The 15,972-nt window shown below is 43.0% G+C and overlaps 2 protein-coding genes across 2 annotated transcripts in view; one reads left to right on the top strand and one right to left on the bottom strand.

Annotated features, from left to right (window-relative positions):
* The window catches only part of LOC147886106 (histone-lysine N-methyltransferase ASHH3-like), a 53,257-nt gene that overhangs the window by 26,903 nt on the left and 10,382 nt on the right, over positions 1-15,972 (bottom strand). The gene's annotated exons all lie outside the window — the stretch shown is intronic.
* Positions 13,443-14,510, top strand: LOC147886107 (uncharacterized). The gene has a single exon (XM_087395037.1). It carries the CDS (start codon positions 13,449-13,451, stop codon positions 14,508-14,510), a length of 1,062 nt encoding a protein of 353 aa, XP_087251163.1. The 5' UTR covers positions 13,443-13,448.

Genomic DNA, 15,972 nt, shown 5'->3' with positions numbered 1-15,972 from the left:
CAGAGATGGCTTCACAGCAGCATGCCCAATGAAACCGGCCTCTAATCACTCAAAGAGCAATGGACCCTTTAATCACTTCAACACTTATTTACAGCTCACAAAGCATATATCACAACCATTAACCATTGCATGATCACCATTTGACATTTACCCATTTGTTCACAAACAAAACCACTATAAAAGGAGTGGAGGCTAGAATGCCTCTGCTCAATCAACATAGACAAGTGCACCCGATTGGCCCCAAACACTGTGGCGCCCCTTTCGATATTTATTTATATTTCAGAGTGAAATGATTACAAGTTGCATCTGGGAGACCTTCCCTGCAACTGAGCACACAGCACCAATTCACTGAGCCTTCGCAAGGCTTTCAAGCATAGAACACCATCACATAAGTGCACTTAACCCATAGGCTCAATCCAAAGGCATTCTCTTTCTCGAGTGCAATTTCATTGGCTGTCCAGATGCAATCACACTGCACCCCATCTGCACTCTCTTTGAGTGGTTTCCAGATGGCATTCACAAAGATTTTCAAAGCTCTAAATTAAAATCAACAAAGTACCCAACCAAAGAATGACTCATGTAGCATTGCTTGGGCACCTGTGAACCAAGAAAGAGATGGCACGCGAGGCCAACCAATAGCTTATGGCAAAAAGTAATTGCAGCAACAAAATCATAACTCACCAAGCCCTGAAAACTCGAACCAAGTCCTCAATCGCCAAGAGGACATAGTAACCAATGCCCAATTGCATTCTCAACCAAAGAGAAGTCCAAAGGCATAAAGAAAGAGCATTTACAAGAGCCGACCAACAAGAATTCCACGGATAAATGCGAAAAGAAGCACTTCTATCGCGAAGAAGTGAAAGTTCTTGGGCTCAAAAGAAGCGTGCTTCAGAGAGGAATGCATTGAGAAGGTTTTGGAGTAGTTTAATTGTCGGAAAGTCCTCCAAAACTGAGAAAAGAAGCACTTCTGTCGCAAAGAAGTGAAAGTTCTTGGGCTCAAAAGAAGCGTGCTTCAGAGAAGAATGCATTGAGAAGGTTTTGGAGTAGTTTCATCGCCACAAAGTCCTCCAAAACTGAGAAAAATCGGTCAACCAACGCGTGGGACCACTCAAATTCAACAGAAAGCTATAGCTTTGCAAGAGGAGACCCAGGAGGCTGTAGAAGCAAAAAGGTCCCAAAAAAACCACTTTTGCACAAAAGAAGTGCTCAACTGTGCCCGGTCTGCCAAACGCACGAAGGGAAAAGCATATCACTACGAAGGGGAGGCAGAGGGGAAGCCATCACGCCAAACGAAAGTCGAGGAATCCAAACGGATAAGAAAAACCGATCAAGTAGCGCATGGGACCACTCGAAATTCAACAGAAAGCAATAGCTTTGCAAGAGGAGAGGCCCAAAAGGCTGTAGAAGCAAAGAAGCCACTTTTGTAAATTCGACCAGCAAAAGAAGTACTCAGCTCTACCCGTTCTACCAAACGCACGGAAGGAAAAGCATATCACTGCGAAGGGAAGAAAGCAATAGCTTTGCAAGAGGAGAGGCCCAAAAGGCTGTAGAAGCAAAGAAGCCACTTTTGTAAATTCGACCAGCAAAAGAAGTACTCAGCTCTACCCGTTCTACCAAACGCACGGAAGGAAAAGCATATCACTGCGAAGGGAAGGCAGAGGGGAAGCCATTGGGCCAAACGGAAGTCGAGGAATCCAAACGCGTGAGGAGTTATGAAGAAAAACAGGAGGAGGCTGAAAAACCAGTACAAAATCTCAACAAAGGTAGAACATGAAAGAGAAAACCACACATGTGAAGTTTTTTTGTGGCAAAAAATGAGACTTCTATTAAGTATTAAAGAAAACCGTTAGAGCAAGCTGCATACAGGAATACGGGATACACCATGCAATGCATGAAAAGCTCAAGAGCCAAAAAGAAAGGATTGGGGCTCATAGTGTCATCTCAATCTGGTAGCAACCTCCGAGAAAAAGGGAGAACCCCTCCAAACTCGAAGAAATACAGTCCTCCTAGAAGAGGTTGCCCGTGAAGGGCCCTGCATGCTAGCCTATATCGCTATCAAAGTGTGAACCGTGTCACTCCAAATACCCGTGAACACCTGTGATGGGTGTATCTAGGTGTCATCCAAGGCCTCTGTGCATCTGGCTCTCCAAATGTGCCAAGAGGAAATGCTAGCCAAAATCTCCCAAGAGGCTCAATCTGGTAGCAACCTCCGAGAAAAAGGGAGAACCCCTCCAAACTCGAAGAAATACAGTCCTCCTAGAAGAGGTTGCCCGTGAAGGGCCCTGCATGCTAGCCCATATCGCTATCAAAGTGTGAACCGTGTCACTCCAAATACCCGTGAACACCTGTGATGGGTGTATCTAGGTGTCATCCAAGGCCTCTGTGCATCTGGCTCTCCAAATGTGCCAAGAGGAAATGCTAGCCAAAATCTCCCAAGAGGTGTCCACTGAAACATGTGAAGCTCTGAAAGGAATATGTGGTACATCTTGAAGAGAGCAGAACTCTATCACCTGTCCGCGGATCGAGAGTGCCCAAGAAGAAGCCTCACCCTCATAAAACACCTAAGGCCCAATAAGGGATAACCATGCGACCGAGTCCCAAGTCATGAAGAAAGGGGAAGTATGAAAAATGCTGAGTATCCCAGCAACTCCTTTCCAAACAGTCCTCGCTTGATTGCAGTCCCAAAGGCAATGTCGCACTGACTCCTCTGTAGAATGACAGTGAGGGCAAGTGGGATCAGCCCCAAAACGTGATCTCCACAGGTTCACTGCAATCCCTCCATGAAAAGAAAGCCAAAAGAAAAGAGTGATCTTTCTAATTTTGAGGGATTTACAGAGCCTCCTTCAGAAATTCCTATGCAAATCTGCGGTGATGAAGAAGCTATCCCAATGGGGGGCTCTGGAGGGAATCCAACCTCTACTGCTCAGCTGAAATCTCCTGGCATTACCAACCGTGAAACGACAGTCGACTCTAACTGGAAAACATCAAGGTAAAGCTGCAATATCCCAGGTGAATCTGCCAGTTCACCTTCCTCTATCCATTTCGCATCGAGTGATGGGTCATTTTGAAATTTTACCAAGTAGCGACGTATAACTTTACCCTTGAGCTTTCTATCTCTGTGTGCCAAAATCTGCTCTAGGACCAAAAGTTCATCATGTTCTTCCACTTCAAGCTGTACCTCATTAGGTAAATCCTCGGGAACATCTCCATGACATTGCTTTAACAAGCTCAAATGAAAGGCATTATGTATCTTCTAATGCGGAGGCAACTTTACCCTTGAGCTTTCTATCTCTGTGTGCCAGATCTGCTCTAGGACCAAAAGTTCATCATGTTCTTCCACTTCAAGCTGTACCTCATTAGGTAAATCCTCGGGAACATCTCCATGACATTGCTTTAACAAGCTCAAATGAAAGGCATTATGTATCTTCTAATTCGGAGGCAACTTCAGCCTGTAAGCTACCTCGTTTATCTTTTCACAAACTTAGAAAGGACCATAGTAACGCATGTTCAGCTTTGTGTACAACCTTTCCTTGCCTTTCTTATTTTTCAGCCTTGCCTTCTCAAAACGCAGCAAAACCCGATCACCTTCTATGAATACCAATTCCCTACGGTGCTTATCTGTTGCTCTTGTATGCTTGTCCTAATCTTCTTATAAGCCTCTTCAAGGCTTTCCACAAAACGATCAGCTTCGAAGATTTTCTCTTTTGTATGCAAAATAGGAGGTATCTTCCTAGCACCTTCCACTATTTCAAAAGGTACTTTACCTGTGGATGTGTGCACCGTATTATTGTAAGCATATTCCAGCAAAGGCATAGCATTTAAACATATCCAAGGTGGTAGAGTTTTCCTGCTCCGATTGTCCATCAGATTAAGGATAAAAAGGTGACGAAAAATTCAGCGTAGTGCCCATATTTTCAAACAGCCCTCTCCAAAAGAGGCTGGTCATCCTCGGATCTCTATTAGGATTCAGGCATCCCATGATACTTAAAGACATGCTGCAGAAACAATTTGGCCATTTAATCTGCTATAATTTTCTTACAGGCACAAAGTGGGCTTGTTTGCTAAACCTACAAATTATTGTCCACAATCCATCATGTCCAGTAGGAGTATGTGGAAGATCAAACACTAAATCCATAGCTATGCTTTGCCATGGTCTATCCGAAATTGGCAAAGGGTGTAACAACCCAGGTGCCTTCTGCCTGTCAAACTTTGCTTTCTAACAAACCATGCATGTTCTCACATATTCTTCCACATCTTTCCTCAAAGATGGCCAATAAAAGTATTGCTCCACTGCTGTAATTGTTGCTGTAATTCCCCTATGTCCTCCATATAGAGGAGCATGACTTTCCATTATGACTTTCTGTCGCATCTGATCAGTGACACAAAGTCGTCCATGCATCAAAATGAAACCCCCTTTCAACATATAGTGATCATGCCTTTGACCATCAAAGATGGCCAATAAAAGTATTGCTCCACTGCTGTAATTCCCCTATGTCCTGCATATGGAGGAGCATGACTTTCCATTATGACTTTCTGTCGCATCTGATGAGTGACACAAAGTCATCCATGCATCAAAATGAAACCCTCTTTCAACATATAGTGATCATGCCTTTGACCATCAAAAATCTGATGATAAATAGTTGAAAAATCAGCATCATTAACATATTGATCTTTCATCACATCTAACACATTGTTGTAAGCAATGCTCACTGTTGAAACACTGGGTTTCTTGGAGACTACTTCAAGCTGTGGTTTCCTAGAAAGTGCATCAGCCACGACATTTTTGTTACCCGACACATGTATAATTTAAAAATGAAACATTGAGAGGAAGTTAGCCCATCTCATGTGCTTTTCAGATAATTTTCTCTGCGTGAGAAAATATCTAAGTGACTGATGATCTGTCTGCACATAAAAATCAGCTCCAAGAAGATAATGCTTCCATGTGGTCAAAGCATGTATCATTACTAACATTTCCTTCTCGAATGTCTGCAAGTACAATTCAGCATCTTTGAGAACTCTACTCTCATATGCAACCACTCTGTCATCCTACATCAAAGTGCCTCCTATGCTGTTCCCACATGCATCACAAGTTACAGCAAAGGGTTTTGCAAGATCTAGCAAGATAATAATTGGTTCAGAACACAACTTTTGCTTAGTGACTGATGATCTATCTGGACATAAAAATCAGCTCCAAGAAGGTAATGCTTCCATGTGGTCAAAGCATGTATCACTGCTAACATTTCCTTCTCGAATGTCTGCAAGTACAATTCAGCATCTTTGAGAACTCTACTCTCATATGCAACCACTATGTCATCCTGCATCAAAGTACCTCCTATGCTGTTCCCACATGCATCACAAGTTATAGCAAAGGGTTTTGCAAGATCTAGCAAGATAATCATTAGTTCAGAACACAACTTTTGCTTCAGCTCTTCAAAAGCTGCATTTTCCTTTGGTCCCTACCGAAACGGTACAGCTTTCTTCTGTAAAGCATGCAAGGGAGAAGAAATTTCTGCAAAGTACTTTATAAACCTCCAATAGTATGAACACGACCCAAGGAAGCTTCTGACTTCATGCAGATTTTTCAAAATTGGCCAACTCCTTATAGCCTCAACTTTTGTACGATCCATCCTTTAACACTATATGACCGAGAAAATGTATCTCATGCATAAAAAACTCACTTTTCTTGATGTTTATTAACAGCTTGTATCTTTTCAACTCTTGAAACACAATAGTGAGGTGCTCCTGCTTATTTTTAGAGAACACAATGATGTCATCGAAGAAAGTGCCCACAAACTTTCTGTGTGCTCTAAAAATTATGTCCATCATTCTATTGAAAGTGGTAGGTGCATTAAATTCATTAAATTTAATTTCCTGCTATTTGGGTCATATACCATTGTTAAATTGTGAAATTCAAAAATAAAAAGCAATATATTGTTATTTTTTTATGGTGAAATTCAGAAATGAAAAGCAATATACTTGTTATTGTCTAATATATGAAGTTAAGACCATCACTACAAGGCATATGTCCTTTTTTTATGAAAATACCCACCTTTTTTACACTAAAAATTTTTTTTTTGACGAGCGTAAAGATCGTTATTTACATCGCGATAAGCATCGGAAAAGAACAATCACTACATAAGCATCGCTATATAGTGACACTAATAAATGTTGCTATATAGTGACATTGGTAAATGTCGCTATATAGTGACACTGGTAAACGTTGCTATATAGCGACGATTAATAGAATCAAACCAAAAGGCATCACAAGGAACTCATATAAGCCAAATGAAGTGCGGAAGGCAGTCTTGTATACATCTTCATGCCGTTTCCTTATCTAATGGGATCCACTTTTAAGGTCAATACGACTGACGTGGAATTAGAAAACGGTTCTTAATTGTGACTTTATTCAAAGCCCTATAATCAATACACATTCTCCAACTGCCATCCTTCTTTTACACAAGCAACACAAGGGAACAGTAAGGAGAATCACCTGGCTGTATTAATCTCTTTTCCAAGAGTTCCTTCACTTGTGACATTATCTCTTCCTGTTGTGCCTTATTGACACAATAGGGAGGTATATTAAGCAGTGAGCTTCTTGGAATTATATCGATTTGATGATCCCCGGGCCTCTTAGGAGGTAATTCTTGAGGAAGTGCATCTGAGAAACAATCCTGAAAATCTGAAATAAAAACAGCCCTTTCTCTATCTAAAGCAGAAAGAATAGAGCCTTCCTGAATTGGTTGGCTGTCCTCTTTGACAAAAATCAAGTACGCTGAAATATGACGCTTTATTACATTGGAAATATAAGAAGCTGAAACTACAAGGATGGACTCTCCTTTCATTTTTACATCAAGTACATGATTTTTGTCCTTATGAGTTAAATAAAAAAATCTTCTTGTTTCTCATCTGCACATCAGCCCCCACCCTGTACATCCAAGGCATCCCAAGCAAAGCATCACACTCTAGCAAAGGCATAATGTAGAAGTCCTCTGCATCCTGATATCCCTGGATATGCATCCTCAACTTGCCAATGATAGGAGTGACAGGTGTGTTGAGTTCCAGGGTTGACCATATCACACATGCCAGATGGCCCCATTTCCTCAGGCTTAATGCCAAGCCTTCCTGCCATGTCAGGAGTTAAGAAATTTGCCTTTGTCCTCAAAGCATCACACTCTAGCAAAGGCATAATGTAGAAGTCCTCTGCATCCTGATATCCCTGGATATGCATCCTCAACTTGCCAATGATAAGAGTGACAGGTGCGTTGAGTTCAGGGTTGGCTATATCACACATGCCAGATGGCCCCATTTCCTTAGGCTTGATGCCAAGCCTTCTTGCCATGTCAAGAGTTATGAAATTTGCTTTTGCCCTAGAAAATCAAAGAAAAACAAACAATTCTTATTTCTGCTTTTTTCCCATGCTCTGCACATCTCAGTCTTTTTCGTTTCCTCTTCATCATGTGCACGTGACAAACTCCCAATCACATCTGGAAGAAGTCCTACGGAAGGTTTAGGCCTTTTGCCCTTCCAATCAGCCTGTCTCTCATCATTCTTATCATCATCTGACCTGTCTCTTTTCTTGAATGGGCAATCATAAGAGCAGTGTCCCTCTCCTTTGCATATAAAACATTTGTTTTGCTCCATGAGTGACTTTTTCTCTTCATCAGATAACTTGGTGCGGGGCTGTTTATTAGGCTGTCCACGCCTTTGACCAGCTTTGAATTGGGCTTTTCCTCCCTTTTGAAATAGTCGTTTGCCATAATTTTTATTTTCAAATTTGATGTCCTTCTTATCCTGGTGTTTGGCAGCCCGTTTGCTGTCTTCTTTCTTGCTGTCCACGCGTTTGACCAGCTTTGAATTGGGCTTTCCATAAATTTGATGTGCTTCTTATCCTGGTGTTTGGCAGCCCGTTGGCTGTCTGCTGTCTTCTTTCTTGCTGTCCACGCCTTCGACCAGCTTTGAATTGAGCTTTTCCTACCTTTTGAAACGATCGTTTGCCATAATTTTTATTTTCAAATTTGATGTCCTTCTTATCCTGGTGTTTGGCAGCCCGTTTGCTGTCTTCTTTCTTGCTGTCCATAAAGCCCAAATTCTTATCTTGCATCCATGCATATGATGTCCTTGCATTCTCAATTAATTGAGTCATAGAACCCACCTTGGTTTTGATGCAATAATCACGTAGCTCAGTAGTCAATCCACAACAGTACCTCTCTATTTGCTCTTTCAAAGAAACAGTAAGAGCTCAATGGGAACAAAACATCGGTGTAATCATCAAGTTTCTTGTAAAGTTTGTATGACAAGTCATGCCAGTGTGAAAGTACTTCAACTTCAAAAGTTGGAGTAAGCCAAGTAGAAGAGAACACTTGCTTAAATTCCAGCCAAGTAGCAGGTGCATATGAAGCATAAGGTTGGTGTATCACTTAAGTGCATTGCCTTTCAAAAATGTAGCAACCTTCCTCATCTTGGATGCTTCTGTAAACAAACCCCCAAGAAATGCAGCATCAAACTGTTGAAGGAATGTGAGGGCTTTGTACCTGTCCTGTACTCCATTATATGTCTCAAACTTGACATGAGAACCACCATCCTTAGATTCTTTATATGCATTTGATGTTGGCAGACCCAAGATGACTCACTGCTAGAACTAGTATCACCGTTGAGCTGAGTTGTAGCTTCATGTGTGGCCTGCTCAAAAGGCATTTGTTGTGCTCCCTGCAGCTGTACACTAGCTCGATCATTAAGGCTTTCATGCCTTCTCCTTTGAGGAGTTGTGGAGCTCTCTTGCTCATGGGTACTCACCATGTTTATGGCTATTATATTCAGCTGTCAAAAAGTGCAGCAAAGATATCCTTCCACCAAACTACCGAGGATCCAATCATCCCATGAGGGAGTGGCAAAGTCTAACCAGGTACAACAGGCTAAGACTATACAGATAAATAAAGAGAATGCCTATAGAGAGTTGAATGCAACAAGCAATCCCTTGTTTCGCAGGATGGTACAACCTCTTTTTAAGGGAAAGCTAGAGAAGCCTCCCTCTGGAGTAGATCAGGAAGAAGTGGTGGTGGGCAAAAAGAGAAAAAGAGTAGGTCCTCTTCCCAAGAAGAAGAAGGCGAAGCATCATCACAGTTCATCTAGTTCGTCTTCATCTTCTAGCTCTACCTCTTCATCCTCGACATCACCTCCTTCTTCGGGATCTTCAGAGTCAAAGAAGAAAAAGAAGAAGAAGAAGAAGAAGAAGAAGAAGTCCAGCAGGAAGGCAGAGACTAAAGAATTCAAGGACGGTGGAAAGCCAATAAGATTTGCCACTTACAATGGCCAGTATGGCCAAGCTAAAAAGGCTATGCAGTTCATAAGGCAATTTGATGCTGCCTTTAGCCTGGAAAATTTCAATGAGTCCTCAAAGCTTTGTATGGTTGGTTTACATTTGACTGGTACAGCCAGTGCATGGTGGATAGCTAAAACAGCCAACTATGTAGCCCCCAGGGAATGGAAGGACTTCAAGAAAGCTTTCTATAAACAGTTTATTCCCAAACAGTTTCGAGATCATGTCCTTCTGGGTTGGGAGAGCATTCATATGGAAGCACCAGATATAGTTGAGTCTTACAACCAGAAATTTTGGGACGCATACTTGCAGGTTTCACCTTTCGAGAAAATTTCTAACAAGACTCAACTCAGGAAGTACACGGCCGAACTCGCTCCAAAGATACACGCCCAAGTGAACACCAAAGATATCAAAGAAATATCAGGTCTCATGCATTCAGTCAATGTGGCTAGTCTCATGTACATGCAGGATCCTACTAGTGTGCCTTCACTACACGCAGTATGATAAAAAGCCAGCAACCCCCAAGTTTGAAACAAGGGAGTTTCCCAAGGCTCAGAGGAGGGGATTTCAGCCTCATAAGCCATGGGGAAACCAAGTGCAAAAGCCCTATAAGGGAAGACCACAGTTCACCCCTGAACAGATTGAAACTTTCAAGAAAGAGGGTAAATGCTTCAAGTGTGGCAAAGAGGGGCGGTAAATGCTTCAAATGCGGCAAAGAGGGGCATGTGGCTGCGCACTGCCCAGAAAAGCCTTCAACTTCGAAGGGAAAAGAGGCAGAGAAACCACGGGGACCGCAAAAGCCAATGGCAGGAGGAATTCCTGACATACTAGGTCATGTTTCAAACCATCTACCATAATCTTGGCCATTTTTTGCAAAAGCTTTTAGGAAGCTTTGGCCATCAACATGGTCTATTCTGGAGAGCTTTATTTGATAATATGGGGACAAATCTAAATTTTTCTTCTTCTTTTCATCCCCAGACAGATGGTCAAAGTGAAGTAGCATATTCTACAACACCAATTGGATATGTTGAAATGCTAAGTGGGTGACCAAGGTTCAGACTGGGAAAAGTACCTACCATTAGTAGAGTTCGCTTACAATAATATAGTACACAGCTCTACAAGGAAAGCCCCCTTTGAGGTCATCTATGGGAAGGTGATTATGCCACCTATCCTAAGGACCAAAGATGAAATATTTGCAGCTGATCAGTTTGTGAGAGACCTCCAAACAGCTTTCAGCCAAGTCCGGACAGCAATTGAAAGGTCTCAAGAGAAACATAAAAGAGCTGCAGATAAGCATAGGAGACAGTTAAATCTCAAGGAAGGGGATCGGGTACTTTTGAAGTTTGAAAAAGCTAGGCTCCGCAAGTTTAAAGGATAATAGAAAGTGTATGCAAAGATACTATGGTCCTTTCACGGTTACAGAAAAGATTAATGAGGTTGCATACAGGTTAGTATTGCCAGAGCATTGGAGGATTCACAACGCATTCCATGTGAGTCTTCTAAAGAAATTCCAGGGGCCAGAGCCTACAGAGCGAATATCAGAGGATCCACCAGAAGTGGATGAGCTGGAGGAGGTCCTTCAGCCAGAGCAGATTGTGTACCATACTATACGCAAAGGCCCTCAGGGCAAGGAGTTTTACACGTGTCTTGTAAAATTCAAGAATTATACGGCGTACAGGTTAGCATTGCCAGAGCATTGGAGGATTCACAATGCATTCCATGTGAGTCTTCGCGGGTGCGCGACAGGACGGGGCATCGGGCGTCGGGACGCTAGGGGTGCTTGAGGGCATTCTAGGGCCAGAGCCTACAGAGCCAATATCAGAGGATCCACCAGAAGTGGATGAGCTGGAGGAGGTCCTTCAACCAGAGCAGATTGTGTACCATACTATATGCAAAGGCCCTCAGGGCAAGGAGTTTTACACGTATCTTGTAAAATTCAAGAATTATACGGCATTGGATGCCAAGTGGATGGATGAAAACATGTTGTCTGATCATCCACAGCTTTTGGATGTTTACAAGGAAGCTTATCAGTTGAGGTCAACTAAATAGAAGCCAAGAGGATGTAAATATCCTAAGTCAAAGTATAGTTGACCATTTATCTGATCATAATTAAAAAGTTTTCATTTATGTTAATTATGGTCAAAGACCTTTTAATGGTCAAAGAATTGACTACGGTCAAAGATACTTGACTCTAGTCAAGTAAGCCTGACTTCGATCACTGTTGCATCCGTACGCGTACGGTCATTTTTTCTGTACAGATTCCGTACGGCCGTACGTACGGACGTCCGTACGGATTTCCGTACGTGACCTTTTTTGGGGGGGGAAAAAATCGGGATGCGTACCTTATATTATTGCTTGGCTGCTATGTTCGAATCCGTACAACATCCTTGTGAAGGCTCCCGAATCCCAAGAAAGGCCGTACGTACGAATTTCCAATCACGATTCACTGTTCACCGTCGACCGACTCTCTGCCTGCAGGCTGCACACCGACCTTGCTGCCTCAAGAGCCTATTTAGGCAGACGTTTGCCCTCTATTTAGGCAGGCTGCAGCCCTTTGCCCTCTTCTTCAGCACCTTGCTGCCCTCTATTTAGGCAGCCCTTTGCCCTCTTCTCAAGAGCCTATTTAGGCAGCCCTTTGCCCTCTTCTTCAGTCCCGACTCCCGAGTCCCCTCAGCCCTTCACTCTTCTTCAGTTTGCCCTCTTCTTCAGCACCTTGCTGCCCTCTATTTAGACAGCCCTTTGCCCTCTTCTACTTGCTTTGGAGGTGAGTGGTCACCGTACAGTTGCAGCCCGCAGCTTGCCTCTACGCTCTACCTGCTCCAAGTGTCAAGGTAAATGCAATGGCTGCTTTTTTTCCCTGTTTTGCAGCAAGTGCTCTCTCTTTAGTTGATGCCATCTAACAGGGCAGCCTGCAAGGACTTCAAGCCCTCTTTGGAAATTGTTCCTTTGCCCAATGCCTTATTTGCCCTCTTTTGCAAATTTGCAGCTTGCAGATCTACAAATGGGAAGACAAAAAGGACCAGAATGGGAATTTATAGAGGCCTTAAAGCCTTTGGGGAAGGGCCAATTCACTTGTAAATGTAACTATTGCCCTCATTCACGGGATGGAGGACCGACCCGTATAAGGGCACATTTTCTTGGGCTCACAGGCTTGGGGGTTGACAAGTGTACCGCTCCTCCTAAAAATGTGAAAGATACTTGTCGAAGATTGCAGGCAAAGGTGGCCCTAAAAACTGCTGCAAAACAGCTTGTTGAAGATGTGGCTGATTTGGGAGATGCCTCACTGAGTGGTACTGCAAGTGGAAATGCATATGAGCCAAAGCAAAAGAAGTTGAAGATGTCAGAGAAGTGGCGGGGACGAATCTTTCATCTGTACTATGGAGTATAGTAATCCAAATTGTAGGTGGGTTTAGTAAAGGGAACCTTGGAAAAGGCATGGGAGTCACAAGCACGGAAGGATGCATACATTGCTCTCCGTCGTTTTTTCTTTGCAGAGGATATTTCTCATTGGAAGGTGAGGAGCCCTTATTTTTTGGAGATGGTTCGTGCCATTGGCCAAGTTGGGCCTACCTTCAAGCCTCCATCCTACAATGTTTTGCGCACAACGGAGCTAACTAATGAAGCAGTATGCATAGATCAAGAGATGCTACAGTTTCGGGATAAGTGGAAAAAATATGGCTGCACCATAACTTGTGATGGTTGGTCTGACACTCGACGCCGGCCTATAATCAATATTATGGTCTCATGAATATTTGGTTCAGCCTTCTTGAAGTCCGTGGACACAAGTGGGCAGTATAAATCAGGGGAGTACATCTTTGGGATACTGAAAGATGCCATTCTTGATGTTGGGGCTGAAAATGTGGTGCAGGTGTGTATGGACAATGCATCTAGCTGTGTGCGGGCAGGAGAATTGGTGGAGGAAGAGTGGCCTCACATTTTCTATACTAGATGCACATGCCAATGCCTTGACCTCTTGTTTGAGGACATTGGAAAGCTTCCATGGGTGAAGCCAGTGTTGGTACATGCTAACATGATTGTGACATTTGTTACCCGGAAAGACACCGTGTTAGCAATGTATAGAAAATTCAGCAAGAAGGAATTGGTGAAGCCAGCACAAACACGGTTTGCTTACATGTTTATCATGTTAGCAAACTTGTTGGATGAGAGGGTATACAATGGATTGCGTCGCATGGTTGTCAGTGATGAGTATTGCAAGAAGAAGGTGTCACGCACTGTGAAAGCACAACAGGTGTCTTCTATTATATTGGGTGCTTCATTTTGGCAAGATGCAAGACTCATTGTGAAGCTTTGTGCACCTATTTTGAAGATCCTTCGCCTGGCTGATAGGGAAGGGGCTACCATGGGACTTGTATATGAACTCACTGATCGGATGGTCGAGAAGATGGCAACTATTGATGGGATAGAATCCTCAAAGCTGGCTGATGTTAGAGCCTTATGTGTTGACAGGTGGAATATGATGCATTCTCCATTGCATGCGACAGCGTTTGTTCTCCATCCTATTTGGAGAGAGAAAAATCCAGATAGTGACAAGGAGGTGCACGATGGGTGGATGGATGCCATAGAGCGGTACACCAAGTACGATGTTGACAACCAAGGCACCTTATGTGATGAGTTGGATATTTACAAACCCATGTCAGGCACATTTGCTCGTGCGATTGCAAAGGATGAAAAGAGAATGCACCAAGGGGTGAAATGGTGGGAGACATTTGGGGCTCAGTGGTTAGCTCTTCGAGTGCTCTCGCAAGGCACATGTGCTTCTCCTTGTGAGAGGAATTGGAGCACATTCTCTCTTATCCATACTAAAAGAAGGAATAGGCTGCTTCCAAAGAATACCGAGAAATTAGTATACATCCATACTAATTTGCGTCTCATTTCCAAAATCAAGGAAAGGGGATTTGAGAAGATAGAAGTGACCCTAGAAATGATCAACAAGGAGAAGGATGATGATAGGCTGCTAGCGAGGCAAGCAGATACAGAGGGAGAAGACATTACAGCCCCTATTGTTACACTTACAGGAACGATGGATGTTGCTGCAGCTTCAAGCAGCTCTAGTCTTTTGGAATTCCATGGCGAGGCAAATGAGGATGATAGTGATGAGGGAGAGGAGGAGGATGAGGAGGGTGCAAGCATTGATGCAGATGATGATGAGGATGAGAATGAAGATGCAGCTTGAGGCTGTGGCACACTGGCAGCCTTTTCTTTATGATGTTTTGCCTTTCATGTTTTGGTGTAGTTACTAATACGGTGTACCTACTTCCTTTGAAGTTTGATCATGATGTTTTGGACCTTTTGGTGTAGTATTGATTATTGATCTATGATCTATGATTCCGTCTATGATGTATCAAAATCTAGAATCCAGATGACTACGGTCTCTGGAGGCTGGAGTCTTTCATGAATCTTCATCACGATTCACAACTCATGACTCATGAGTGACGACTTTAAAATTAATACAATTATACAAGTTTCAAGTTTCAGTTTAATACCTCTATGTCAATTTAATGTGTACAATGATCAATGATCAATCTATATTTTTCTGAAATTTTTTGGATAAAACTAGGGTCACGTATGTTTCAGCCCCAAGGGCTGAACCATACTGCAATCATACTTCCGTACTCGTATGACGTATGCGTATGGTAACGTATGGAAAAAACTATGACTTCGATTGGGGAGACTTGGTTTATTACCAAGAGGATTAACTGCGGTTAACCAGAGAACCACAGAGGTCACTACGGTCAAAGAGTGTTGAATTCGGTCAACGAGACGTGATATGCGCCAAGAGGGTTAACTACGGTTAACCAAGATGTGCCAACTTCCGTTAAAGAGTTGTGCCAACTTCAGTTGGAGAGACTTGATTATAATTAAGGCTCCTCGACCCTTGGTCAAAGCCCCTTAATCTCCTGAGCTATGGCAGCTTAATGACACTTCAGATGCATGATATGGTTGATGCATTGCCTCCCTCAACCTCTCTCTTCTCTTCCTTGGGATACTCCCTCTTTTCAAACCCTAGGTTTCTTCTTTTTTGCTGTCCCTTGCTTGAATTATTGACAGCACAGCAGCAAGGTCCTGCATATGCATGAGACTAGTCACAGAGGCTAGTCACAGCTGCGAGGGATGTGGTCTCTCAATTTCTTAGGAATAAACTGCTTGTAAAAGGCTTTCTTAAAGCCTTCCAATCTTTTGGAGCTGAGCCATCTATGGTCTGTGCACTCCACCATGCATAGCTGTCCCCGTCAAATGCAAGCTAACCATGCGCAACTTGGATGATTCAAAGAAGTTCTCAGAGGCAAAGGCTGCGCCAAATTGCCAGATGAGCTGCATGGCCTTTTCTGTGTGACCATACTGGCTGTATACGTGGAAAACTTCATTGATCCGCCTCCTTCCAGAAGTCTTTGCGGCAGCTTGCTTTTTCTTCTCAGTCATCGTCTTCCCTGCTTTGGAGCGTATAGACTCAGAGGAAGAAGAGGAGTTTGAAATAGTAAAGGAACAAAAGGAGGAAGAAGACTTCATACAACTCTTCTTCTACCTTTTCTTGCTCTCCTGATGGGATTTCTTACTCTTTTTAGAGGCATATCCAAAGGAACAAGAAGGGGATAAACTGTGAGATCTTTTTTTGCCTACCTCCTTCCAGGCTGCTC

Source organism: Dipteris shenzhenensis, chromosome 24 (genome assembly GCF_047967505.1).
Source record: "Dipteris shenzhenensis isolate YYH24624 ecotype China chromosome 24, Dip_SZ_1.0, whole genome shotgun sequence".
Taxonomy (NCBI): Eukaryota; Viridiplantae; Streptophyta; class Polypodiopsida; order Gleicheniales; family Dipteridaceae; genus Dipteris; species Dipteris shenzhenensis.
This window is presented reverse-complemented; position numbering and strand designations above follow the sequence as displayed.

Coding starts and splice junctions, on each gene's coding strand:
- LOC147886107 (XM_087395037.1), top strand. CDS start 13,449: ATGTTTATCATGTTAGCAAACTTGTTGGATGAGAGGGTATACAATGGA.